Source organism: Parus major, chromosome 20 (genome assembly GCF_001522545.3).
Source record: "Parus major isolate Abel chromosome 20, Parus_major1.1, whole genome shotgun sequence".
Classification (NCBI taxonomy): Eukaryota; Metazoa; Chordata; class Aves; order Passeriformes; family Paridae; genus Parus; species Parus major.
This window is the reverse complement of record NC_031788.1, coordinates 7262796-7288658: the sequence shown is the minus strand read 5'-3', so window position 1 is coordinate 7288658 and position 25863 is coordinate 7262796. Positions and strand designations below refer to the sequence as shown.

The 25863-nt window shown below is 60.7% G+C and overlaps 3 protein-coding genes across 3 annotated transcripts; all 3 read left to right on the top strand.

The window, feature by feature from the left end:
- The first annotated feature begins 5565 nt into the window (after nt 1–5565).
- XKR7 (XK related 7) lies at nt 5566–8175 on the top strand. Its single transcript, XM_033519174.1, has 2 exons — nt 5566–5817; nt 5900–8175. Exons 1-2 carry the CDS (start codon nt 5694–5696, stop codon nt 6850–6852), a joined length of 1077 nt encoding a protein of 358 aa, XP_033375065.1. The 5' UTR covers nt 5566–5693; the 3' UTR covers nt 6853–8175.
- A 2497-nt stretch (nt 8176–10672) lies between these two features.
- On the top strand, nt 10673–14506 carry CCM2L (CCM2 like scaffold protein). Its single transcript, XM_015647255.3, has 10 exons — nt 10673–10808; nt 11060–11227; nt 11518–11601; nt 11693–11876; nt 12221–12672; nt 12754–12889; nt 13013–13076; nt 13312–13459; nt 13643–13781; nt 13991–14506. Exons 1-10 carry the CDS (start codon nt 10779–10781, stop codon nt 14266–14268), a joined length of 1683 nt encoding a protein of 560 aa, XP_015502741.1. The 5' UTR covers nt 10673–10778; the 3' UTR covers nt 14269–14506.
- Nucleotides 14507–15816: 1310 nt separating this feature from the next.
- HCK (HCK proto-oncogene, Src family tyrosine kinase) lies at nt 15817–25248 on the top strand. The gene is made up of 13 exons (XM_015647944.3): nt 15817–15934; nt 17354–17483; nt 17865–17907; nt 18172–18271; nt 18415–18513; nt 18654–18757; nt 19147–19296; nt 19587–19739; nt 20058–20240; nt 20693–20769; nt 23117–23270; nt 23494–23625; nt 24208–25248. Exons 2-13 carry the CDS (start codon nt 17355–17357, stop codon nt 24408–24410), a joined length of 1527 nt encoding a protein of 508 aa, XP_015503430.1. The 5' UTR covers nt 15817–15934; nt 17354; the 3' UTR covers nt 24411–25248.
- The last annotated feature ends 615 nt before the right edge of the window (nt 25249–25863 follow it).

The window sequence follows — 25863 nt, the reverse complement described above, 5'->3', positions numbered from 1 at the left end:
GAGCCCCGAGGGCGGCGGCGGGCGGCGGGAGGCGGGCGCGGAGCCCCCGGCGCGGCGGTACCGGCTGCGGGACGGCTGCTGGGTGTTCTGCGCGCTCCTCGTCTGCTTCGCGGACGGTGCCTCGGACCTGTGGCTGGCGGCCCATTACTACGTGCGGGGGCAGCGGTGGTGGTTCGGGCTGACGCTGCTGTTCGTGCTGCTGCCCTCGCTCGTGGTGCAGATGCTCAGCCTCAGGTGGTTCGTCTACGACTTCGCCGCCAGCACCAAGGACAGCGGCGGCGGCACCAAGGACAGCGGCCCCCGCGGCTGCTGCCGCCTCTGCGTCTGGCTGCTGCAGGGCCTGATCCACCTGCTGCAGCTGGGGCAGGTCTGGAGGTACGGGGGTACCTGGGGTGTGGGGGTGCCTTTGGGGTGCGGGTACAGCGGGGATGGGGCGGCTGCAGGGCCTGATTCACCTGCTGCAGCTGGTGCAGGTCTGGCTGTATGGGAAGGTCTGGGAGTACAGGGACATGGGGATATCAGGGTGATAGGGGTGCTGGGGGGATGGGGATGCTTCTGGGCTTGACACACCTGCTGCAGCTGGGACAGGTCTGGAGGTACGAGGGTACCTGGGGGTGAGGGTACAGGGGGCTGGGATGGGGCTGCTGCAGGGCCTGATCCACCTGCTGCAGCTCAGGCAGGTCTGGGGGTGCCGGGGGAGGGGGGGACATGGGGGTCATGGAGCCAGGCGGGGCCTGGAGGGAGCGGCACAGTGCAGCAGGGACATGGGTGGGGATAACGGCATGGAGACTTCAGGAGGGATTGGCAGGGCATGGGGGAAGTGGGTGGGGATGGAGAGGTGAAGCAGGGGCCCAGCCAGCTGGGGGAGGCACAAGACTCAATCTCTCTGCAGCCCCAGAAAGATGGGTGGTGAGAAGAGTCCCCAGCCGTGGGTACCGGGGGGTGCGGGTAGGAGCTGTGGGTGCAGGTAGGATCTGTGGGTGTGGGTGTGGGTGTGGGTGAGGAGCCACAGCCCAGCTCGGTGCCACAGCCCTACCATCCCTGCTGCCAGGTGGTGCTGGGCCTGTTTGGAACCTGTCTGGCCATGGCAGTGTAGTCCTGGGGGTGTGAAGTGATTATGCTGGGCTCTGAACACCTTGAGGCTCCTGTCCTGATCTCGCTGTATTTGTGGGGTGGTGGGCAAGGAGGTGCTGGTGGTTCCCAGCCTGTCCAGGCTCTGCTGCTGCCCTCTCCCAGTCCTGGGGACAGGCTGGTGGTGTGGGCTGAGCAAGCAGCAGACAGACAGGCTGGGGCTGCTCAAGGCCCTTCATCCTCCTCTCTGCAGACCCCCCCAGATGCACAAGGTGATGTTTTCTTGGCACCTTCCTCTGCTGTGCTGCAGACCCAGCCCTGCACCCTCCCAGCTCCAACCCCACGTGCTGGGAAAGAGCCGGGTGCTGGCACCGAGCGGCTCTCGAGGAGCTGGTGCCGGGAGGGCAGACAAAGGCAAATTCCCGGAACAATGTGTGGAGCCGGCAGCACTCCCGGCTCGGGTTTCCATCCTGTTTCCCCTCCTGAGTGCTCTAGTAGAGGCTCTTTGCTCATTCCCTGTTGGTGTCTGCATGTTCATTCCTCTGCTGCTCCTTCTGGGATGCTCTGGGGTGTTTAACTTTGTTTGACAGTGCAGTGTGTGCCATGCTCAGCACACCTGCCAGCACACCTGCCCTCCCCTATCTCCCTGACAACGGGACCACTCTCAGGGTACTCTGGCTGCAGGATGGGTGCAAAACCTGCTTCGGTGTGCGAGGGGAGCTGGTTGGGGAGAGGACTGGAGCTCTCTGGCTCTGCCTGCAGCTGGCGTGAGCCCTACACACCTGATCCTGACCCAAGCTGGAGCTGAGCCGCAGCCGGGGGCTTTGCTCCTGGCGTGTCAGTCCTGCTCTTGGATCGGCTGTGCCATGGAGACTCCTAAGCCAATTAAAGCAGCAACTCTCAGCACTCATCCTCCAGGACATGTTGGTCTCAAGCAGCAGCTGAGGCTCTTTCTAATCTCTGGATTTGGGATTAGTTCGGGTGACCAGTTAAATGCAGTTTGTTAAACCCATTAGTGGTGTTGGATCCGGTGCAGGAGGATGTGGCAGTTAGAGAAATGTTGGATAAAAGCTGCAGGTGAAAGAAAGGATTTTCCCTGGTCAGAGCACTGTGTCCCTTGCCCTTGCCAAACATCTTCCCCTTCCTAATTTACCTGCCTCCTCCCTCACCTCACCTCTACCAACCTCACTGCACAGCCCTGAGCCCCAATCCCAAAAATGAAAGCTGCTTCCTACCTGCAAAAGCAGCTCTGAGCACTGGCTCTGTGGTTATCCCTAATTAAAGCTGTTAAAGTTAGTTGTTGTGGGTATGTTCATGGTGCACATGCACAGACTCCATCACAGATGGTCTCTGGAGATGCTGCCAGTGCCGTGACCATGTGCCCATGTAAGCAGCAGCAGCATGGGCCTGTCCCCAGCTGGTCCCACATCACCACTTGTGGTGTGCTTGTGGGCCCTGCTTGGATGGTTTTGCACCTCAGGATTGGTTATCCATTCACAAAGTCCCCAACTTCTTCACCAAAGCAGCTCTGCAGGGCAGGGGTGCTTCTCATGGCAGTGTGCCTCCTGCCCAGAAGTGTGTCAGTGTCCCCTGCCACCTCCACAGGCTGGCAGCTGGCCAGGGTATGCTTCAGGTCCATTGGGCTGGGGACAGCCCTATCTGTGCCTGTGTCTGTGTTAGACCAGGGTCACACATGGTTTGGCTGCCTGGTCCCTCTTTTCCTGAAAGCCCCCATCAGCCTGTGAACCCCTATCCTCTGCTGACCTGGGGAGCCAGTGCCACTCCTCAGTCCTGGTGCCAGTCTGGTAGCAGTCCAGGAGGGCAAGGACATCCTGGCTGGGCTCGTGAGGTGTGGCAGAGCTGGGACCTCTGCTCCCTAGAGCTTTGCTCTGTCTGTGTGGGAACAGGAGCCCTCCCAGCCCTGGGAGCACCCAGCTTTTGGGGTATCAGCTTGTCCTGCTGCAGTACCCAGTGCTGGCATTCCCCACCTGGCCCTGGTGCAAAGGACAACGGGTTTTTAGGGCCAGACAAAGCCTTTCCCTGAGCACAGGTGCCCTCAGGTACTCCCATCTGCCCCAAAGATGCCCAGGGCATCTTGTGGTGTGGGGCTGGTGGTGCACAGTGAGTGCAGTGACATGGGCACATGTGCAGCTCTCCCTGATGACCTGGCTTGGTAGGATGTGTAAGAGATTAAAACGGCTGTAACAGAGAAGCAATTTTCTCCTTGTTTAAATACAGGATTAAGGGATGAGATCCCAAATTATCTTCTAGGAAAATCACACTTTCTACTGCTCACTCTGGGATCAAAGGGTCCCTCATCCTTTTCCATCTAAGGATGATGATTAGCGGATTTGTATGTAACCAGTGTTGGGCTTTTCTCCTTGTTCATTTTTTCCAGTGCCTGAAAACTGGACTCAGTAGTTGAGAGCTGGGGGAAAACAGTGACACTGGTGACAAATCCAGCTGTAGTGGGGCTCTGACAAAACCAGTGCCCACCCAAGCCACCACCTTCCTACTGCAGGGTTTTTGTTGGATCACTCTTTGCAATACAAAGGAGGGAGCAATTAGCCCTGAGAGCTCTCACTGTCGGTTTCTGCCTCATCATCAGTTTTTTTGAAAATTAAATGATTTTTTTTTCAAGTGATTGATTCTGTGTTTCCCGTGCAGCTGCCGCGGCGCAGGGCTGGGGAGCGCCCGTCGTGCTGGCAGCGCCGGGATCGCTCACTGGGCTGAAACACCACGGGATGATCAAATGCAGAACAAATAAGAATCAACATTTCATTCGGGAGAGTTGATGGGAGATGAATTCTCGTTTTAATGAGACCTATGGAGCTGGCGGACAGAGGGATAATTGTGCCCTTGCTGAAAGCTGGGGAAGCCACGGGTCACTTGTTGAGCAGTGCAGGACCCAGGGCTCTGTAGTGAGTGTGCAGTGCCTGCTCTGTGCCACAGACAATGGGATCGCTGATGAGCCCAATTATCAAGACTAATTACAGGGACAGGATGAGGTCACCAGCTCCCAAGTCTGGTTCATGCATGGGCACCCTGGGGCAGCAGTGACACCCTACAGCAGCCAGGGCTCTACATTGTTTTCCTTGTTGTTTCCCCCTATGCTGTGCCTTCCAGCCCTGGGCTGCCCACTGGTTTGTTCCCCACCAGAGAGGAGGGTCCTTCACTGGATCCTTCTGAGGGGCAGTGGCTGTGGTGGTGCCACAATGGCAGCACTGGCCTGGCTGCTGTGAGCAGGTGGCACTGGGATGCAGATCTGTGCCAGGAGCCAGGAGCCAGGTGGCCACAGCCTCTCCCCACCCCAAGCAGTGAGGCACAGGCTGCAGCAAAGGCTAAAATTAGGTGCTGCCCCGGAGGTGGAGGTTAAAACGTCACTTTGACACCAGCACAGAGAAGCCAGTGAGGCTGGGAGTGGGGCTGGCAGGGCAGAGCAGATGGCAGTAGGGTGTCCTGAGGGCTCGGTGGCCCCAGCTGATGGCCCGCACTTTGCTTTCCAGGCTGTGCAGCCCCGGGGGTGGGAGCACTCTGCTGTCCCTGCAGCGGGAGCAGGGCTGGCTCCTGCCTCCTCCTGCTGACGGATGAGCTGAAAGTGCTGTGATCAGGCTTTCTCCCATGCTCTGGGCTGATGGAGTTGTCTGGCAGCACATTCTGGAGCTGATGGAGAAGCCGTTGCTCTGCCAGAGGATTTTATTCACTGGGAGGAATCTGTGGCCTGACGTCCTCCTGCTGCACCTGTTTTCCTCCTCATCCGGCTCCCTTCTCCTCCTTGCCAGCAGAGCCCTGGCCGTGGTGCAGGCAGGGCTGCCCGGGGAAGCCCTGCCTGGCCAGCCCTGTGTCCCCTCCTGTGGTGCCAGATCTGGCCCGCTGCCGTGGGGAGGGTCCCTGGTGGCGGTGACTCAGCCAGGCATGCGTCGGTGCCACGCACACCTCCACTGACCCCCGGCCGATGACCAGATGGCCAAGGCCAGCGTGTGGCTGCACCCACAGCCCTGCCAAGAGCCCAGGCAACACCGGCATGAGCGCCGGGAGCTTCCTGCGGGCAGCACGGCACAACCAGCTGGTTCCTCCGTGCTGGCCAGGGCAGGAGGAAGCAGGTTGGGCTCTGCGCCAGCTGGGACCAAAATATCCCTTTTGAGAAGCAGCCGGATGTGGTGCTGGGTTGGGGCAGCCTGAATCCATGGGTGGCTGGAAAGCGGAGCTGTGGATGGGATCCCCAGCTTGGGGAAGTCAGACCCTGCATGGGTGGTTAAGGATTGGGGTGATGTGATGTATGGCTGGGTGGGCAGCGGAGTGATGGCCTGGGGCTCTGGGGTGCTGAGCTGGTTTTGCACAATCCACCCCTTCCCAAATTGCAGCCCTGGCCTGGGACAGGGATGCATTTGTTGTTGCTGCTGCCCTGCAGCTCCTGGCACCCCTGGCCTAGGGGGCTTTCCATGGTCCCAAATCAGCAGGAACAGGTTGGCAGCGGTCACAGGGCATTCCTGGTGTAGGCAGAGCGGAGTGAGCTCACCTGGCACCCTTCCCCTGCCTCTCACAGGTACCTCCGCACGCTGTACCTGGGGCTGCAGAGCCGGTGGCAGGCCGAGCACCGCCGCCGCCACTTCTACTGGCGGATGATGTTCGAGAGCGCGGACATCAGCATGCTGCGGCTGCTGGAGGCCTTCCTCAAGAGCGCGCCCCAGCTCGTGCTGCAGCTCAGCATCATGGTGCAACAGAACAGCATCGAGCCATTGCAGGGTAAGGGACAGTGCTTGCAGAGGACAGGGTGGGGGGAGGGAGGTCCCTGACTTCTGCTGACTCTCATGGCTGCTCCCCGCAGGACTCTCAGCCTCGGCCTCGCTGGTCTCGCTGGCCTGGATGATTGCGTCCTACCAGAAGGTGCTGCGGGACTCGCGGGAGGACAAGATGCCCATGTCCTACAAGGGCGCCGTGGTGCAGATCCTCTGGCACCTCTTCACCATCGCTGCTCGTGCCATCGCCTTTGCCCTCTTCGCCTCCGTGTTCCAGCTCTACTTCGGCATCTTCATCGTCACCCACTGGTGCATCATGACCTTCTGGATCATCCAGGGCGAGACGGATTTCTGCATGTCCAAGTGGGAGGAGATCATCTACAACATGGTGGTGGGCATCATTTACATCTTCTGCTGGTTCAACGTCAAGGAGGGACGGAGCCGCTACCGCATGTGCATCTACTACATCATCACGCTGTCAGAGAACGCCGCCCTCACCATCCTCTGGTTCCTGTACTACGACCGCAAGACCACCTCCGACTTCAACGCCTTAATCCTCGTCTGCGTGGTTAGCTCCAGCTTCGCCCTCGGCATCTTCTTCATGTTCATCTACTACTGCCTCTTGCACCCCAACGGCCCCATCTTCAGCCACCGCTCCGTGGGCTGCATCTTCCGGCAGGAGCCACCCCCAGTGCCGGTGTCCCCCGTGGAAGCCGTCACCAGCCCCCCGCGCTCGCTGCCGCGGACTACAGGGGGGGAGCGGGACGGGGCGCCCGGGGAGCGGGACAGCTGCGTGCCCGTCTTCCAGGTGAGACCCTGTGCCCCGCCGGCGCCGGCCGCCCGCGCCCCGCGGACAGAGGGGCCCGTCATCCGCATTGACCTGCCCAGGAAGAAGTACCCGGCCTGGGATGCCCACTTCATTGACCGGCGCCTGCGGAAGACCATCCTGGCGCTGGAGTACGCGTCGCCCACCACCCCCCGCCTGCAGTACCGCACCCCCGGCGCCCCGCAGGAGGTGCTGGAATACGAGACCACCGTGTAGGTTGCGGGGCGTGAGGCTGCGGCGGGAGCCCCGGTGCCGCCCAGGCCACCCTGTGTCTCCGCAGCTGTTTGCCTTCCTTTGGGTTTGCCGGCGCTGCCGTGTCGCCATGCCAAGCATCCCGTAGGCGGTGGCCGGGGAGGTCTCTTGGTGCTATCCCCTCCCCGCGCTGCACTCCCGCAGCCCAGACCCGTCTCACCCGACGGCGGCCGCCCCCACGCCCTCCAGGGCTCGTCCTTGCCAAAATACCTCACCGGTGCCTGAGCCCAGGCGGTGGGTGCTGTGGTCCATATCAGTGGTGCAGGATGGGGACTGGGGACGCCCTGGGATGGGGGTTGGCAGCTGCCAGGGGCACGGTGGGGCACACTGGGGCACAGTGGGCAGCACACGGGAACACAGGTGCCTGTGCCACGGCAGAGCCGTGGGGATGGAACACGGCTGCACTGGGGTGTTCATGGGGCCTGTGACCCCCAGGGAGCTGGGGCAGGGACAGCCGGGGTCCATCCAGTCCCCCCCTATGTCTCCCACTTTCCCCACCCTCTACCACACCAACCCTAAGTGAGCCCCTGCATATCCATCCTCAGCCCCCCCTGCCTCAGGGTTGAGCCATGTCCCCAACCCCATGGGGTCTCCAATATCCTGTGGGGTGCAGACCCCGGCCTCGGGGGGCCCCTGGTGGTTGGGCACGAACCTTGCACCCCTGGTTCTGGGCTGGGTCCCCAGCTGCGGCCAGGAGGGCTGCACCCCATCCTCCCCCCCATCCCCACAGGAATTGCTTCATCTCATTGGGTTTGTTTTCACCTGAATGGTGACATTTTGTGTGACATTTTCTACCTCCGCTGGGGCTGGGGGTGGCAGGGCCTGGCTGGCACCACTGAGGGGTGTGTGCGGGGCCGCCGGCGTTCCCCGGATTCCCCAAAGTGGGATTCACCCCCGGCCATTCTCCTCTCCTGGGCTGGCATCCCTTCCCACCCGGGAGCATTTCCATTCACTCCTTCATCAGCATCACCCTCCTCCAGCTCCCCAGTATAAACCTGAGCTGGGACCCTGCCTCCCCTGACCTCACCCTGTGTTCCTCCTCCCCTCCCCTGCCTGCCCCCAGTCTCTGCCCCTGTCTGCTCCCGTCTCCCCAGAGGAGTGGGGCTGCCTGGGCTCTGGGTTTGAATGTGTCCCTGGTCCTGCCCAGACTCAGCCCCCACCGAGGGGCTGTGCTGAATGTACCCTGTGCCCCCCAGGCCGGGACTGTTCTGGGGGGGTTGTGTGCACGTTTGTGTGTGTGTGTGTGTGAGTGTGAGTGTGCAGGGGCTGGCAGGGGTTTGCAGGGCAGGGGAGCTGCTGGACCCCCCAGCCTTGTGCTGCCCCAGCCCCTTGCCCCCCGCACCCACGGCCCCGGTGCCTTCCCTGCATCTCCTGTGCCCTCGCCATGGCTCCACCGGGTTCCGGCCTCTGGCTGCCCCGAGCCACAGTGCCAATCCCTGTCCGGGCAGCACTGAGAGCCCCTCTGTGCCATGGGGTGCCCTGTGAGGCTCTAGAGGATGGGAGGAGTGGGATGGGAAAGCTGCACCTGGGAACGATTGGATGTGGGGTCCCTGCGTGTGCGTGCCCGGCCCTGTCACACGGCCGGGGTGGGTGGGTGTGCGGTGGCATCACGTTGCTTTTGTTTCCCATTTCTCGGTAGCTGGGGTGACAGCAGGCTGGGCTGGCCATCGCTGGGTTCACTGGTGCTAACTGGTGCTAACTGGAAGCCTTGGAAACCCTTTAGGAGGAGGGTGCAGAGCATGGCTGGGGCTGGGTAGTGGGCTGGGCCCCTGCCACCTGCACCCCTCCTTCACTGCCGTCAGGGCAGCCCCCGGTGGTGTGTGCTGGTCGTGCTGGGGCAGCCCCCGGTGGTGTGTGCTGGTCGTGCTGGGGCAGCCCCCGGTGGTGTGTGCTGGTCGTGCTGGGGCAGCCCCGGCATGGGGCGGCTCTGGGGCGGGGTCTCTTTTCCTCAGGGAAGGTGGGGGGCAGCAGCCAGGGGTGGCAGGCTGGCCCGGGGGCTCACCGCTGCAGGCATCAAGCAGTGTCACCGCAGCCCCCGAACGGTGCCCAGGTGGTGGGAGCTCCTCCCTGGGTCGGGCTCACAGAGTCTGGGGATAGGACACATGGGGACTGTGTGCCAGCACGGGGCGGCTCCTCTGAGCTCCCCCTGCCCCTGTCCACCCCAGGGCAGAGATGCCATCTGGGCATGCCTTTCATGCCGGGGTTCTTGTGGGGACCCCAGGGCCACGCTGGTGGGTCAGAGGGACACTTTTCTATGCACTCAAGCCACGGTACCCTCAGCCCTGGGCTGCTCTGGGCAGAGGAGTCTGGCCACATGTGGGGTTCGGGGGGAGCCCTCAGTCTCCTGCCCCAGGCCACCCCCCTGCCCTCCACCCAGCCTGTGCCACAGCAGCAGCCAAAACCCAGCACCCTGTCCCCCCATAGCGGGGTGACAGCGCCTGCCCACTGGGATGACAAAGGGTCACGACCGGGGGTCAGGATGGGCACAGCTCCAGGGGTGCTCGCGCTCCCACTGGGGATGGCGGGGTTCTGGTCTCTGGGGGTGTCACCCAGGGGTGGCAGCAGGGCTGCTCCAGCTTCAGGGAGTGAGGGAAGTTTGTTCTGGCAGGGGCTGCCGCGGGGTCTCAGCCACATCCCTGAACCCCCCCAGCGCTGGGACCCGGCGGCTGCTGTCACGTACTGTAAATACTCTGTGTGCCACCTTCTTCTCTGGGACCCTCGGCGCGGGCGGGGGCGAGCGGGAGGCCGGGGTCCGTCCCGAGACTTTTTTGTATACCACAAACTTTTTGTATATTTTTAATTTTGCTGCAACATGAGATATTAAATTCATTTCAATAAGCCCTGCCTGTGGGATCCTGTCCTTGTCGGCAACTCCAGCTCACAGCCGAGGCTCCAAAGCAGGGCAGGATGATGCCTCTCTGTCCCGGACTGCTCGGGGACATCATTAACAGAGCAGGATGGCTGTAGCAGCGCTGCCTGCCGGGTGTCGGTGGCCCTGGCCGGTGCCGGTGGCCCTGGCGTGGTGGCCGGCAGGGAAGGGGTGCACAGGCAGGATGCAGCATCTCGGGGAGGAAGCTGCCGGACATGGCCACTGCCGGGCCAACCTCCTCCGTGCCGGAGGCCCCGATCCCCGGCCAACTTCCAGACCCACGATGGGTTTGGATCCCATAGGCAGCTGTGGGGTGCTGGATGCAGCTGTGTGGGCTCCTGCCCATCCTGTTCCCGGTGCCTGGGCTCCGTGTAAGTAGGACAGGATGTGAGCAGAGAGGGCTGGGAGCCCCCAGGGCTGCCCCATGAAGATGGGGCTGATGTGGGGTCATAGGGAAGCAGAACCAGCCCCAGGTCCAAGAAAGAGTCCTGTAGTGAGGGGCAGGGGCTGCTGCATAGCAAAGTCATACAGAAACTTCACCTGCTCTGCTCCCAGCACCTGCTTCAGTTCCATCTCTGCCCAATTCAATTCCACTCTGCCCTAGTCCCAGACCCAGTCTCTATATGTGTCAACCCCAGTCCCAGCACCAGCACCAGTCCAGATCCCTGCTCTAGTCCCATCTCAGCCCACTTCAGCCTCTGGTTCTGCCCAAGTAACAGCTCAGCCCCTATCTCAGTCCCAGTCCTGTCCCAGTCGTAGTCCCAGTCGCAGTCCCAGTCGCAGTCCCAGTCCCAGTCGCAGTCCCAGTCCCAGTCCCAGTCCCAGTCCCAGTCCCAGTCCCAGTCCCAGTCCCAGTCCCAGTCTCAGTGCCAGCCCAGCTGAGCCCGGCCCAGCGTAGTCCCAGCACCCCCCAGGAGAGGCAGGAACTCACATCCCAGCTATCCTGGTGGAGTTTCCGACACAGGAAAGCGCCGCGGCGCCGAGCGGGGCAGTGGGGGCGGCCGCAGCACCGTGTCCTGCCATGGACAGCGAGGCCAAGAAGGGGAAGAAGGTGCGTGGGGCTGGGGTTGGTGTCCGGGGGGCTGGCGGGAGGGTGGGAGCGGGCGACATGCACAGGTTTGAGAGGCTCCGCACCCCTCCCGTGGCACAGTGGGGAGAAGTGGAGCCACCCAAATAGTGCAAAGAGCCGGCAGAGATGTGCTCAGCTGTTGCCCCCCACCCCCAGGTGCTGGGTGCCACGGACCCCGTGTGTGGGGCCAGGGTTGGGTGCCCGGTGCTGACCCGTGCCTGTTCCCCTGCCAGGGTTTCGTGTCGCCCATCAAGCGGCTGGTTTTCCCCAAGGCTGCGCGGAGGGCAGCGCTCCGCAGCAGCGTCTATCGGCGCCCGCTGCACTCCGTGCCCCTCTACCCCCCAGACTACCTGATCGACCCCCAGATCCTGCTGCACGACTACGTGGAGAAGGAGGTGAAGGTAAGGGATCCCCAAAAGTGCCTGGGGTCGCTGCTTGCTTAGGGTGGGGATATGAGACCGCCACACCATGCTGAGAGCCACACACAGAGTGGCCAGAAGGGTTCTGGTCCCCTCCCTGCCCAGGCAAACACACAGGGAGGAGAAGGGTGTGCTGGCCGTGCAAAGAGGACCCCCCTAATTGCAGGGTCTCCCTGAACCCCAGGGAGATGTGTCCTGACCTTGGGGCCATGGGTGGGGGGAGGGTGCATGCCCCAACATCCCCAAGCTGCCCTGGGTTTTTTCCTGTCCAGTTTTTAGGTCATTTGACATGGGTGACATCCTCCCTGAACCCCTCCAGCCGGGATGAGGTGCTGCAGCTTCTGGACACGGCCAGGGTAAGAGGGGTCCCCACTTCCCGGAGGGTGGGCACTGGGTATCCCACACTGCCGGGTGCCCCATGCAACTCCTTGTACTCTGTCCATGCAGCAGCTGAAGGAGCTGCCGCTGAAGACGACACCAGAGCAGGACAGCATCCTCAGCCTCTCGGCGCGCTGCCTCCTGCTCACCTGGCGCGACAACGAGGAGCTGATCCTGCGAATCCCCACACACGAGATTGCGGCGGCCTCATACTTGCGCGACGATGCCCTGCACCTCCTCATCCTCAAAACCGGTGCGGGGGTCCGGCCGGGGGCCGCCAGCCGAGGCACAGCCGGCCCCGAGTGGCCGGGGTCCCCTGGGCACGGAGGGCTGGAGCTCGGCGGGTGATGGGTGTCAGAGTCTATCAGGGCAAATTCCCGCCTTGTCTGTGTCTTGCTGTGTCCCATCCTCTCCCACACACATACCCCGGAGAGCTGTCCCCAACCCACCGGGGCTCCCACATCCTCACCCCACACCGCATCTCTCTGCATCCCACTGGGCTGGTGGGACAGGGAGGCCTGGGCAGGGGCTGGGGACCAGGCAGGGTGGGCAGCGCAGCCCCCCGCCCTGATGCCCTGTCTGTCCCCGCCTCCCCAGGCCTGGGAGTGGACCCGGTCCCCGCCGGGGCGCACCCCGAGGCGGCCCCGGCCGGCTTGCCGGAGGCGTTTCCCGCAGAGAAGCGTGCGGGGGGCTCGTGGCCGGAGGGCCGGCTCGGGGGCCCGATGGAGCGGCGACACACGATCTGCAGCCTGGACTGGCGGGCGGCGCGGGGCGGGCAGGAGGGCCGGCAGGGCGGCAGCCTGGAGCGGCGGCGGGGCGGCAGCTGGGAACGGAGGCAGCGCGGGCGGCCCTCGGGCAGCTGGGAGCGGCGGCAGCCGTGCGGCGGCAGCTGGGAGCGGCGGCGGGCCGGCACCGCCGGCGGCAGCTGGGAGCGCGGCACCGGCTTCGGCAGCTGGGAGCGGCGGCACGCCGGCAGCAACCCCCTGGACCCTCAAGAGCCCTGCCCTGACGCTTATTCCAACCTCATTATCCTCGCTGTGCCAAACAGGGTGAGCCGTCCTGGCGTGTGCCACCCGCCTCCCGCTCGTCCACCCACTGGCACTCACTGCCCTCCTCCCTTCCCCCTGCAGGATGCTGGTGAGGAATCCTGTGCCCTCATATGCCAGGTATTCCAGATTATCTACGGCGACCAGAGCATCGAGTGCGTGGACCGTGCCGGGTACCACTACACCTCCACACCCACACGGCCCTGGCTCTCCAGCAGGAGTGAGTGGCTGGGGACAGGAGTGGGAACAGCAAGTCGGGTGTCATGGGGCTGACGGATGGGGGTGTGTGGACACATCGTGGGGGGTTTGTCTCTGCTAAGAGGTCTCAGCTCTCCCTCCCCAGGCGAGAGCTGCCGCACAGATGGGACATATGGCTACGATGCTGATTATAGCTGCTGCAGCTCCTTGTGAGTCTGGCTCCCCCAGGGTGCCCTTGGACTGGGGTGGGTCCCACTGGACTGGTGTGGGATTCCCCTGCCCCTGGGTGGGTGTCCCTGCCCTTGGGTGGGTGCCCCTGCCCTTGGGTGGGTGCCAGTCCCCACCGCAGTGATGGCCCAGCCCTACCTGATGGTGGGTGCAGTGGGTGGGGGGCAGCTGGGCACAGGAGGGGTACGGGACCCTCTGACCTGTGTCCTCCCACAGCAATGGCTCCCACGAGACCTTTGAGGCTTATTACAGTGGCACCTCCTCGCCGTCCTTCCACCGCTCCCACCACAGCCTGGCCACCGCTTGCAGTGGCAGTGACCAGAGCGGTGCGGGGCTGGAGCAGCTGCAGGACTACATGGTGACGGTGAGGGCACAGGGATGGGCACGGGGACAAGCAGCAGGCCAGCAGTGCCAGCAGCTGAGGCAGGGACAGCAGGCAGGTCTGGGCTCCCTGGGCCAGGGAGCAGCAGTGGAACACAGGTTGGGGGGCTGGGGGGCTGCGTGCTGTTGGTGTCCCCAAGCTCAACCTGTCCCCGTGTCACCACAGCTGCGCAACAAGTTGTCACCGCAGGAGATCCAGCAGTTTGCCATCCTGCTCCGTGAGTACCGGCTGGGCACACCGGTGCAGGAATACTGCACCGAGCTGCTGCGCCTCTACGGGGACCGCAGGAAGTTCCTCCTCCTAGGTGAGCGTCTGCAGCCATTCTGTGTCACCATGTCACCCTGGGGATGTCTATGTATCCCTTGGGGACATGGTGCTGGTGCTGGGTGTGCTTCAGGGGATGTCAGGGGATGCCCCCATTGCTTACTGGGGCCAGCACGGGACAAACCTCCTGCCAGCACCCCAGTGCTGCCCGCCTGGGCAGCCTCCCCAGGCTTACGGTGCCTATGACAGGAATGAGGCCCTTCATCCCTGACCAAGACATCGGGTACTTTGAGACCTTCCTGGAGAGCATCGGGATCCGGGAGGGCGGGATCCTCACTGACAGCTTCGGCCGCATCAAGCGCAGCATGAGCAACACGTCGGCCTCGGCCGTGCGCAGCTACGACAGCTGGTCCCTGCGCTCCGAGTCCGAGTCCTTCAACCGCATGATCACGGACATCACCCATGACATCGAGGCGCTGGCACGGGATGAGGAAGAGGAGGAGGAGGAAGAGGACAACTACCTGTGAGCCTGTGCTAAAACCCAGCTGTCCCCTCCCTTCTTGCTGATGTGGTGCTGCACCTCCAGGACCAGACTCTGTAGGTGCCCAGCTCTGCCTCAGAACCAGGGAGAGTGAATTTGTCACCATGGGAGGGGACAGGCCTCTGCACTGCCCTGTCAGCTCTTGTCAAGGCTGTTGGAATCACAGGCAGGGAGACACATGTGCTGTAATTTCTGCAGATTTCAATTAAATGCTGAAGCTGAGAGCAGAGAAGGTTCTTCCATGGAAAAAGGCCCTGTCAGAGTGCAGGGGTTGCTGTGGTGTGGGGGTGAGCTGGGGCAGGGGGATGCTGGGCTGGGCACATGCCCATTCCAGTGTCACATGGAGGTCGCCACCAGTGGCAGGCCGGCTCCAGGGGATGCTCAGAGCAGTGGAGGGGGTCAGCAAGAGTGTGGTGGGAGAGGAAAGGGCTGGTGGCCGCAGCTGGCCCGCTGCTGCCTTCAATGCCTGTGCGAAACTGGTCCGGCTGCGGGCTGCGGGTGTTTCACAAAAGGAAGTTCCTGCCCCGGGACCCGGCTTCCTGCAGTCCCGCCCTGCACCCCTCCAGTGCCGAGGGACAGGGCCGTGCTCCCTGCCGCCCCATGGACCTCATCTGCTGTTCCCTGATGTTCCCTGGCCTCTGTATCCCATAGACACTGGTCCTTGGCTGATGGCCAACATTCCCTGGCCTAATGTCCCTTAGTGGGGGCTACGGGACGGCGCTGCAGCCCCAGAGTGGTGTGTGGGCAGCAGACTCTGGGGCTAGCAGAGCAACAAAAATAATTTACATATGCAAATCCTGATGAGGTGCGACACTCGCACCCAGGCTGCTTCGTCTGAACCCGAGCAACCCATGGTCAGGGTAGCACAGAGCCGCGGGTCTCTTGCTGATGCTGCCTCCTTACGAATTCAGAGGTTGTCCGGGCAATCCAGAAGAAAGCCTGGAACACTGCAGGGCCGGGTAGGGCGCTGAGAGGGGCATGGGAGTACCTGGGCCAGCAAGGACACCACAAAGCCCAGGGATACGTGGACCTCTCTGAGCTGTGCTTCACAAAGCCAGTCCCATGCACCCCACTGTTTCCTGGACCCTCTCATGTCCCACACCCCACCACGGATGCTCAGGACTTTCTTTTCTCCTTCCTGGGGAGAGAGACCCAGGCTGACACTGTGTCCTGTGCTCCCCCCGTGCCTGCCCCCGCCTTCTATGGCCCTGCACCAGGCGAGGAAACATCCTGGGGGTTGCTCTGGGGTGCGAGACCCCAACCCGTCCGGTGTCCCGGGGGCAGCACATGGACAGACGGGCTCTGGCACCCGTCGGGGGTCCCTAAGGGCAGTGGGGTCACGAGGGGCTGGCATGTCCTTGCGCGTGTGGCTCGTGGGGTGGTGGTCTCCACTCCCAGCCCGGCACAGGAGGCACCGGCTGCTCCCGCCCCGTCGGATCGGGGGCGTGGCCGTACCGGGAGGGGCGTGGCCGTACCGGGAGGGGCGTGGCCGTACCGGGAGGGGCGTGGCCGTACCGGGAGGGGCGTGGCCGTACCGGGCAGGCGGCGGGAGAGCAGCCGGGCAGAGCGGAGCGGCGGAGGCAGCTTGGGCTCCACGCCGGGGACTGGGAGCGGGACCGGCAGCGGGGACGTGCCCCTGGGCGGCAGCGAGGGTGAGAGCTCCGGGATCGGAACCGTGCGCCGAGCCCCAAGGGCGGCCAGGACGCCCCGCAGGCAGTCCCGGGCAGCCCGGTGGGTCCGACCCCGCGCCGGACCGGCCGCGCTCAGAGCGGCGGACCCTGGGTGGCCGGGATGAGGAGATGGCCAGGATGAGGAGATGGCCGGAGGTCTCGAGGGTCCAGGTTGGGCACAGTGTAGCCCCAGCGAGGGGGTCCCTGCCGGTGGCTTTGCAGGGGCTGTCGGGGAGCGAAGCAAGGGCAGGGGGCTGTGGGCAGCCTTGCTCCGGGAACGAAGGGCACCCTCATCCAAACTGGTCCTCATGACTGGGGACACCACAAGAGCCCTGGGACCTGGCTCTCCAGGGTGGGACGCATCAGGAATGCCAGCTATGCCACAGGGGCCAGTGGGAATGACCCTTGGACCGCCCGGGATGTTTGTGCTTTGTAGGGCTGGATGTGCTGAGCCGGTGTGGGACAGGAACAGCAAATACCTGCAGTGCTGATGGTGTGAGCCACGTCTGGCTGGGCACCGTGTGGGTTTGCTGGGATGGATCTGGCACAGTCCACAACCTGTGCCCAGGGTGTCTCCAGTGGGGGTGATGAGCTGCTGTGGCTGCCACTGCTGCTCCTGCTCTGCCCTCGGGAGCAAGGCTGACCCAGGCTTTGACAAGCAGGGAAAGACAAGGAGTGACCACGGGGTGTTGTGGAGGTGACAGCGATGTCCCTCAAGAGCTGTGCTGTGCACATCGAGGGCTCAGCCCTGAGCTTCCTCATTCACTGTCACCCACCAGCACCTTCTTTCTCTGCACCCAGGTCTTGGACAAGGGAAGTACATTTGCAAGGGGTTTACCACTCTTGCTGCTTCTTGCAGCTTTTTTCCTGCTGGTGTTTCTTGGGGTGCTGGGGAAAGTTGAGCATTTGTCTTTGCCGTGGACTGGGTGTTTGGGGCAGCCCCCAGCCAGCAGAGAGCAGGGGAGCACAGTGTGGAGTGGTGACCTGTGGTGATCAGGGAGCCATGGGCTCCAGGGGTGCTGCATGGGGACCCCCAAGCTGCAGCAAAGCTCACCATGATCAGGGCCCCTCTGCAGAAAATGCCAAGTGTGACTCTGCTGCCATGGTGCCCTGTGCCTGCACCCTTTCCTGCATCCCAGAAGGGCTGGGAAGCTGCTGCTGTTGTCTCCCAAAACTTCACCTCCTATGACATCTCCAGCTCCCTTTTCCTCTGGTGTGTCACTGGGCACCCCAGCACCCTGAAGCTGTGGGAGGAGCAGTTTTCTGCGTCACGGCAGAGTACCTGGGTGGGCACTGGGGCCCCAGGCTGGGTGGGAGCTGATGGGAACAAGGCTGGACTGGGGTTGGAGTGGGGCTTTCACCTCTGTCGCAATGGCCTCACTTCCCCTTCCTTGGCTGCAGCATGGGTTGCGTGAGGTCAAAGGAAGCTGGTGTCCAAGAAAAGATAACAAAAACTGATCCTGACCCTGATCCTGGCCCCACCATCCAGCAGGGCCACTATGTGAGGGACCCTACAGCCACCAACAAGAGGGTGAGTGATGAGGGATTTCAGGGCTGAGCTGTCACAGGGGGCTCAGCCCCTGTCCTCAGCAGTGCTACCAGCACTGAGTGGAGCCAGCTGAGGGCACTGGCAGTGCCCATGCACTGGGGTGGGAGCCCAGGCCACACTGATAAAAAGCACAGAGTGGACCTGCTGGGAATCCAGGAATTATGGAGAAAGAGAAAGAGAAAGGAAGATGTTGGGAGGGGGTGGAGATGCTGGTGCTAGGTGGGTTGTTGTGTCAGGTGGTGCTGGTCCTGCCCCTTGGGTGCCCTCCGGCTCCTGCCATTGCTGTTGGGGCCAAGAACCCTCCATGGGAAGCGGGTCTCTGCCAGCTGTGATGTCACTCTGTGGTTTTGTTGCACTTCCCAGAACAACAATGTCCCCAGCATGGCTGTGCCCCTGCCCGAGGATGGTGAGTACAAGGGGTTTGTAAGTGACTGCAGGGGGTTGGAGTGTGTGGGGGCAGTGTGGCTGGTTCCTCTCTGACCTAGGGGCGAACACTGCCAGTGCTGGCAGGATGGGAGCTGTGGGCTCCCCTGAAGGGTCAGACATGACACAATGAAGGAGGAGGTGCTGGGGGGTCCTGGCCAATGTCCTGGCCAGTGCTCGTGGCAGGAGTGGCTGGGCACCCCATCCCAGCATGGAGAGGGGTGCTCAGGGAGCTCCCTCGCTGCAGGTTTGGGGGACAGCGTGGTGCTGGCGCTCTACGACTACGAGGCGATGAATGCTGGGGACCTCAGCTTCCAGAAGGGGGAGAGGATGAAGGTCCTGGAGAAGTAAGTGCTGCTGGCAGACCCCTGCCAGGGTCTCCTGATGGCTTGTGTGGCCCCGTTGTGATTTTTTTCTCAAATTTGCACTGGAGGAGCTGCTGGTGCCCAGGTCCAGGTGCCAGGAGCCAACCAATTGCCACTTGTCACAGGTCAGGGGAATGGTGGCAAGCACAATCACTGGTGACAGGATGTGAAGGCTTCATCCCCAGCAACTATGTTGCCCAAGTCAACTCGCTGGAGACAGAGGAGTGAGTCCATCCCTGTGTGCCAGATCCTGGCTCCATGCTGTCCCACACTTCCCCACTGCCACTGTCCCGCTCCTGCTTCATGTCCCGTCCCCAGCCCTGCCCCACACCATCATTCCTTGGTTCCTTTGGTTCTGTTGCAGGTGGTTTTTCAAAGACATCAGCCGCAAGGATGCGGAGCGGCAGCTCCTTGGCCCTGGGAACATGATTGGGTCCTTCATGATAAGGGACAGCGAGACAACAAAAGGTGTGGAGGGGTGTCCATAGCACAGTGGTGGGAAACAGCTGCCCAAAGGGCTTCCCTCATCCACCTTTGCCTGGAAGAGGAGCTCCCTCCCCAGCCCTGGGGATCTGTTGTGCTGCAGGGAGGGACTGATGGGCCAATGCTCTTGCTGGAAGTGCCCCTACGATAGCTTGTGGTGCCACATGTCTGAACCCCACGGCAGGGATAGTGGGATGTGTCCCTTTGAGGCTGCTTTGGGTGTTTGGGACGCGGGTGCAGCTGGCCTGGGGCTGAAGGGGTGGTGGCAGCACAGTGGGATGGGTGCTGGCTGAGCATGCCAGCAGCCCCAGGATGGCCAGGTGCAGCAGGAATGTGCTCCTGGGGCAGATGCCAGCTCACCCCTCCCTGTCCAGGCTCTTACTCGCTCTCGGTGCGGGACGGGGACGAGCTGCAGGGCGGGGCAGTGAAGCATTACAAGATCCGGACTCTGGACAGTGGTGGCTTCTACATCTCCCCGCGAAACAACTTCAACACGCTGCAGGAGCTGGTCCAGCACTACAAGGGTGAGCCCTGGGGTGCTCGGTCCTCCTTCCCAAATGGGACTTTGTCCCTATGCCAAGCAGCTGGGGATGTGCAGAGGCTGAGGAACTCCTGCCCATCACCCCTGGGCTCCTGCTGTGGCTCTACCTGCAATATGCAGTGATTTCCAGACCTTCCCCTATTGCCATGGCCTGCTGGCTGTCACAGCTGTGGTGCTGGTGTCCCTGAACTCCCACAGTGGCCAGAACTCCCTCTTGAAGCACAGTGTGGCCGGTGAGACAGGCTGGCTGATGGCCCTGGGTGCTCCCCGCAGGTCAGAGCGACGGGCTGTGCCAGAAACTCACCCACCCCTGCCGTGTACCCAAACCACAGAAGCCCTGGGAGAAGGATGCCTGGGAGATCCCTCGGGAGTCACTGAGTCTGGAGAGGAAGCTGGGAGCCGGGCAGTTTGGAGAAGTGTGGATGGGTGAGAGTGAGGGGCAGCTGGCTGGGAGGATGATGAAGGTGATGGTGAAGGAGGAAGGGTGAGGGATGTGAGAGAAGATAAAAGGATGGTGGTGTGGAAAAGACAGGGAGGGAGTGACCTGAGGGAGAGAAGCAGGGGGTCATGGAGGTGACCCTGCCTTAAAGCAGGGGCTGGTTGAGGCTGGGCATGTGGGAACAGCCCTGGGCTGTGTGTGGTCTCCAGCCTTCCCACAGCAGCTCTGTCTGCAGGACTGGGACTTTGGCTCCAAAGCCCAGTGCTCCCAGGGCAGTGTGGGAATGATCTGTTGTGCCACCCCAGCTACCTACAACAAGCACACCAAGGTGGCGGTGAAGACGATGAAGCCGGGCAGCATGTCCGTGGAAGCCTTCCTGGAGGAGGCAAACCTGATGAAGATGCTGCAGCATGACAAGCTGGTGAAGCTGTATGCAGTGGTCACCAGGGAGGAGCCCATCTTCATCATCACTGAATTCATGGAGAAAGGTGCAGTCCACATCCCTGAGTGATGTCTGTGGGCCAGGCTGGGTAGCAGCCCTCAGGTTCCCTGGGATGGTGCAGGATCAATCCCTTCCACATCCCCAGGCTCAGCTGTGGGCTCTGCACCAGCTCCCAGGACTTGGGGAGCAGTTCTGGCTCCTGCCACAGCATGTCAGTTCTCTGGGGGAGGGTGCTGGGAGGGGAGATATGGTGACAGCACTGGGAGGGGGAGGATACCTAAGAGGGGACAGATGAGTACAAGCACTCTACAAGGCAGGAGGGAGCCTGCAGAGGTGCTCCCACCTTGGTCTGATCCATGGGAGCAGAATGGGGGATCAAGTGTGTTTCCAGAGTCCCCTTGTCCTGATTGGCTCCTTGGAACCCTGTGCCACCTTAAGGGGTGGGTGCAGGCTCCAGCTAAAGCATCAGCCCTAGAAACCACCTTTCCCTGCCTGCAGGGAGCTTGCTGGATTTCCTGAAGAGCAATGAGGGGAACAAGCTGCCGCTCCCAAAGCTGATTGACTTCTCTGCCCAGGTGAGGAAGGAGCAGACTTTCCCTAGCTCCAAGTTCCCCTTGTCCCCCTGAAAAGGGTGAGTGAAGAGCCTGGGAACTTACCTGGGGCTTGTGCAGGGCCAGCCAGAAGCTTGGTCTGAACAGTGCTGAGGGTGCAGTGAGGTTTTCCTGCGGGCAGCTACTGCCTGTCCACCATCCCCATCCCGCTGACCTTGCAGGAGCAGAGAGTGTGTGAAAGGAGAAGTGGCAGCTTCCCCCTCACCACACCGATATCTGCAGCACTCAGCCAGCCCACCTGCACCTGAGCAGCGCACAGCAGAGCTGCACAGATCCTGGAGAGCACTGGCTATTGACTTCTATGTCTGCCATGGCTCCTGTAACCCTTGGAGCCCATGAGGCCACTGTGCTTTGTGGAGATAGGGGGGATGAGGATGGTGCTTGTTTCCACAGCTCACATTTGCACAGTCCCTTCTCTGGGACTTGCCGTTGCTGGCTGGTGTGGCCCAACCAAGCCCAGGGCAATGTTATCAATTTCTATAATTGATAACTATTGATACTGGTAACTATGATTTCTAATTTGCTGCTGCTGTGACAGTTACCTGCAAACCTTACCTGCAAACTTGGCCAAAGCCCCACAAACCCAGCATGGCCACACACCCATCCCACCCCATCCCCAGCACTGCTTCAGGACAGTGCCATGGTGATGTGAAGCCCTGTGGGTTTAACAGGAATCCTGCAGCATGATCCTGTGTGCTTCCAATGCCTGAGAGGCTGAGCCAGACATGGTTCCCAGTCTCCTGGAGGGGAGTATAGTGGGCTGTGGTTCCCAGGGGAATGCCTACAGGAGGGCTGTGGTTCAATAAAGTCACCAGAGGGCTGTCATGGGCAGGGGAAGGCAGCTGGAGACACAGGAGGACTCAGTGATAATTATTTCAGGGATATTTTCAGGAGCTGATTTTGAGTACAGCAGAATGGGCTGTTAAACACCTCACTCCATGTGCAACCATTTCCACAATCACTGAGTCCCTGCTGCTTCTTCAGTGCCCCTGGATGAGGACTGAACCCAGGGACCCTTTGTGCTCAGCTCAAATATTTCATAGAGGCACCTAAGCAGTAGGAAAGCCAGGATGGGAACCCAGACCGTGTGGGCTTAGACCAGGTTGCTGGCTGCTGGGGCTGAGGTCTGTGGATCAGCTGTGCACTCCTGCACACCATCTGTTATCAGCAAGCTGGCTTGTGCCAACCCCAGCTTGGCCCACAGCTCTGAGGGGCTGCTCGGAGAAGCTCTGGGGAGCAAAGGCTGAAGGGCTGTCACAGGCAGGCTGCAGCCTGGCACTTGTGCTGGGGCTGACTCACTGCAGGCAGAAATGCATCTGTGTCATGGAAATGATCCTTCCACCTCCTGCGCTGCCTGGTTACTTCTGTATTTAGTGGGGAGAGCTCTGTGAGAGCTGAACTTCACCTGGGCCACCTTGTTGTGGGTGTGATAAGGATGGGAGGATCTCCCTCTGGCTGCTCCAGCCCTTTCTTGTTCTGGATTCTGGTCACATCCACAGTTTGGTGGGTTTGGTTGTGCACACACCAGGTCACGTCCACCTGACCAGGGCTGAGACCTGCACACACAGAACTGAGTGCAGAGAATTCAGAAGACGGAGTGATGAGGAGGGATTGTCAGGGGCCATCACAGCCATCCTGTCTGCAGGCAGAGGTGACTCCTCAGAAACTAGTCTGGAACAACTCAGGCATCTTCCCCTATGCTTTTCTGCCCTGGCTAAGGAAGCTCTGGAATGCTGACCTTCACTGTGGCAATTAGAGTCATTGTGGGTGTATTTGGAGACTGGTCTCACACCTTCCCTGAGGAGAGAATTATTTGCTCCTCCTCCACATCCTCATGGCTGTGGATGAAGCAGTTACACCTTGCCCTGCAAACACTCACAGACACTCTCTGGTGATCACATGAGCTCCTCAGCTGTCAGTTCTCACAGCTTTTCTCACACAGCAGTTTAAAGGTGTCATGTTGAGCTGGTCTCCCAAACCCCAACCTCTTCTGGAAGGGATTCCCTGCTCAGAGAGCAGTTTCCATGCAGGAAAGTCACAGAATGGTTTGGGTTGGAAGAAACCTTAAAGCACATATCATTCCAAGTCCCTGCCACAGACAGGGACACTTTCCACTAGACCAGGTTGCTCCAAGCCCTATCCAGCCTGTCCTTGAACACTTCCAGGGATGGGACATTGATCTCCTGCTGTGGCTCAGGCTCCTTTCACCCTTTTCTTTGTGCTGGCCAGAAGCAGTTTACTTCTTTGGTGCTAAGGGGGTGTGTGTTATTTCAAGCAGCCTGTTTGCATTTGCCTTGTTCCCCTGTGGCAGATTGCAGAAGGAATGGCTTTTATTGAGAAGAGGAACTACATCCACAGAGACCTGAGAGCTGCCAACATCCTGGTGTCTGCAGTGCTGGTGTGCAAGATTGCAGACTTTGGGCTGGCCAGGGTCATCGAGGACACCGAGTACACAGCCCGGGAAGGTGCTGGGGGTGAAAGGCTGGGGGTTTCCTTTAGATCCACTTGCCACCATCGTGGTCCTGACCCTGGGAGGGACGTGCTGGGTGTACAGGCAGAGAGAAGCTCCTCTCATTTGCATCACTTCACTTGTTCCTCTTCTGTTTGTTTCTCTTTCCCCATATTTCACCACCCATTTCTCAGCAGTTGGGGTTGAACTCATGTTTCCCATTGGATCTCATTGTCCAGGTGCCAAGTTTCCCATTAAATGGACTGCACCAGAAGCCATCAACTATGGATCTTTCACTATAAAATCTGATGTCTGGTCCTTTGGGATCCTCCTGACTGAGATCATTACCTATGGACGCATCCCCTACCCAGGTAAGGAGGTGAAATGCCTCCTCTGATCTGGTTCCAAATAACACATTCCACCTTCTGGGCCCCATGCATGTGACCTGAGCTTCTCCAGCTCCATGGGAAAACCCTGTAAATCCTTATCATTAAGGGCCTTCCTGTATTTTATACTAATAATTATTTTGGTACCTTTTTTCAATGGGAAATTGCCTTGTAAATGCTACCAAAAATGGACCATGAAGGATCTGGGGTAGCACAAAGGGCTGTTCTAAGGAGCAGCTCTGCCCCCACACTGACCTCTTTCAACTGGAAGCAATGGCTCATCACAGACTTAGCACATGGAGATTTTAATTCATATAAAGTGATTATAAACCCTGTGTGTGACTTGCGGCACAAAACTCCATCCTACAATAACCCAGCATCTCCTTTGTCCACATGTTTCCCTGACTAGGAACAGCAGTTTCCCCTTCCCAGCCCCTCTAACCACTTTTTCCTTCATGGACACATTGCCCAAAAGGGAGGGAAGTTTGGGGTTTGGGGATTTTGTGACTTTTAAAGAAACCAATGATAAACCAGGTGATGTTCACTTGTCCCACCCCGTTTTCCCAGGGATGTCGAGCTTGGAGGTGATCAGGGCACTGGAGCGTGGATACCGGATGCCCCGCACGGATAACTGCCCTGAGGAGCTGTACGACATCATGATGAGGTGCTGGAAGATCAGACCTGAGGATCGTCCCACTTTTGAGTACATACAAAGTGTTTTGGAGGATTTCTTTACTGCGACAGAGAGCCAGTACCAGCAGCAGCCGTAGTGCGGGATGCTTGGGACAGACACTGCCAGCTCTTCCCTGTCTCACCTGTGCCCTGCTTCCAGCCTGGTCCAGGAACCACAGCTTTCCTGGAGTGGCTGGGCTGGAGGAAGTGCAGGAGGAAGCACATGATGGAGGAAGAAGAGACATGGCCATACCTTGTGCCTTTCCCAGGGGCCTGATTCTCCATGGGGCAGTGGCTCCAGGAAGTGCTGGCTGGACAATGGATGCCCAGACCCCAGGAGGATAGACAGGGATGGGGCCAGGCCTGCTTTTGCTGCAAGGAAAAACCCAGATCAGTATTTTTTTAACCCTTCTGAGATCTTATCATATTGTTCTGCAGAAGGAGGTGCTTTAGCGTGGTGGCCTTGGTGAAATGCAGTGTGCTTCCTGTGTGATTGATCCCAGGGGATTCCTAGGGGGCACGCTGCAGTGCAGCCCATGGGCTCCTCACCAGCACGGGATCCTTGGAGTTAGGATGTCAAGTGTCACAGACATGTATCCTCCTCTTTCCCTGCTGGGTTTCCTTCTGAGTATTTTCATGGCACAGAGGGCAGGTTTCGAGAGGCTGTGCCACAGGGACAGATGGACATAGGCAGCGCTTTTCCAGGCCATTCCTGCATGGATCCCCCTCCACTTACCTTGGGAGGAACCTCTGGAGCCCAAAGCATCGGCAAAAGGAGCCCTCTCCCCCATGGCAAAGATCACAGGCAGGATTTGTTGACTGCTGGAGCATTTGTAGTGTCAGCAAGAGCCAGGTGCTCCCTGCACACTCACTTTATGTTATTGTTTATTTTAGTATTTCAGGAGGTTATTTGGGGAAAAGAAGTAAACAGTATTTTTTAAAGACTGTTGTGTACCTCTTACAGCACGGAGATTGGGGCCTGTGATAATATTTTTGATACCAAGAGGCAAACGCCGTCGCTTCTGCTTTGGGATTTTTTTTATTTTTTTTTTTTTTGTAATCAATAAAGTATTTATCAACCTTTCGTCTCCTGGCCGTTTCTGCTGCTCCACAGCCCGGGCAGGGGAGACGAAGATGGGGCAAAGTTGGGTCCCGCAGCGCCCCTCTGAGGGGGGACTCCAGAGCCGGGCAGATCCGCAGCGCCCTCTGAGCAGGTCCCGGGCCGCGGACGGCGCGGGTGGAACCGCAGGGACCGAGAAGAACCGGGAGGAACCGGGAGGAACCGGGAGGAACCGTGATGTTCGGAACGCTCCGGGCACCTCCCGGCCGCCCTGCCTCGGCGCCCTCACCAAACATGGCGGCCGCAGCGTCGTGCCCGCTCTCCATGCAAAGGCCGCTGCCCTCAGCAAAAATGGCGGTACGGACCGCCCCTTCGCCGGCCGGCTTCGCGGGGCCGGAAACCCGCTGGGGACCGGAGCGGAGACCCCGCGCCCTACCCCTCCCGGCAGGAGGGCTGGGCTGATCTGGGGCTAAGCTGGGCCCGGCCCCGGC

Bases quoted from the DNA above. Each gene is read 5' to 3' on its own strand.
- XKR7 (XM_033519174.1), top strand. From the start codon at position 5,694: ATGATGTTCGAGAGCGCGGACATCAGCATGCTGCGGCTGCTGGAGGCC. The intron at 5,818-5,899 runs GTAAGGGACAGT...TGCTCCCCGCAG, and splicing joins CAGCATCGAGCCATTGCAGG to GACTCTCAGCCTCGGCCTCG.
- CCM2L (XM_015647255.3), top strand. From the start codon at position 10,779: ATGGACAGCGAGGCCAAGAAGGGGAAGAAG. The intron at 11,877-12,220 runs GTGCGGGGGTCC...CCGCCTCCCCAG, and splicing joins CCTCCTCATCCTCAAAACCG to GCCTGGGAGTGGACCCGGTC. The intron at 12,673-12,753 runs GTGAGCCGTCCT...TTCCCCCTGCAG, and splicing joins TCCTCGCTGTGCCAAACAGG to GATGCTGGTGAGGAATCCTG.
- HCK (XM_015647944.3), top strand. From the start codon at position 17,355: ATGGGTTGCGTGAGGTCAAAGGAAGCTGGTGTCCAAGAAAAGATAACA. The intron at 19,740-20,057 runs GTGAGAGTGAGG...GTGCCACCCCAG, and splicing joins GTTTGGAGAAGTGTGGATGG to CTACCTACAACAAGCACACC. The intron at 20,770-23,116 runs GTGAGGAAGGAG...CCCCTGTGGCAG, and splicing joins TGATTGACTTCTCTGCCCAG to ATTGCAGAAGGAATGGCTTT.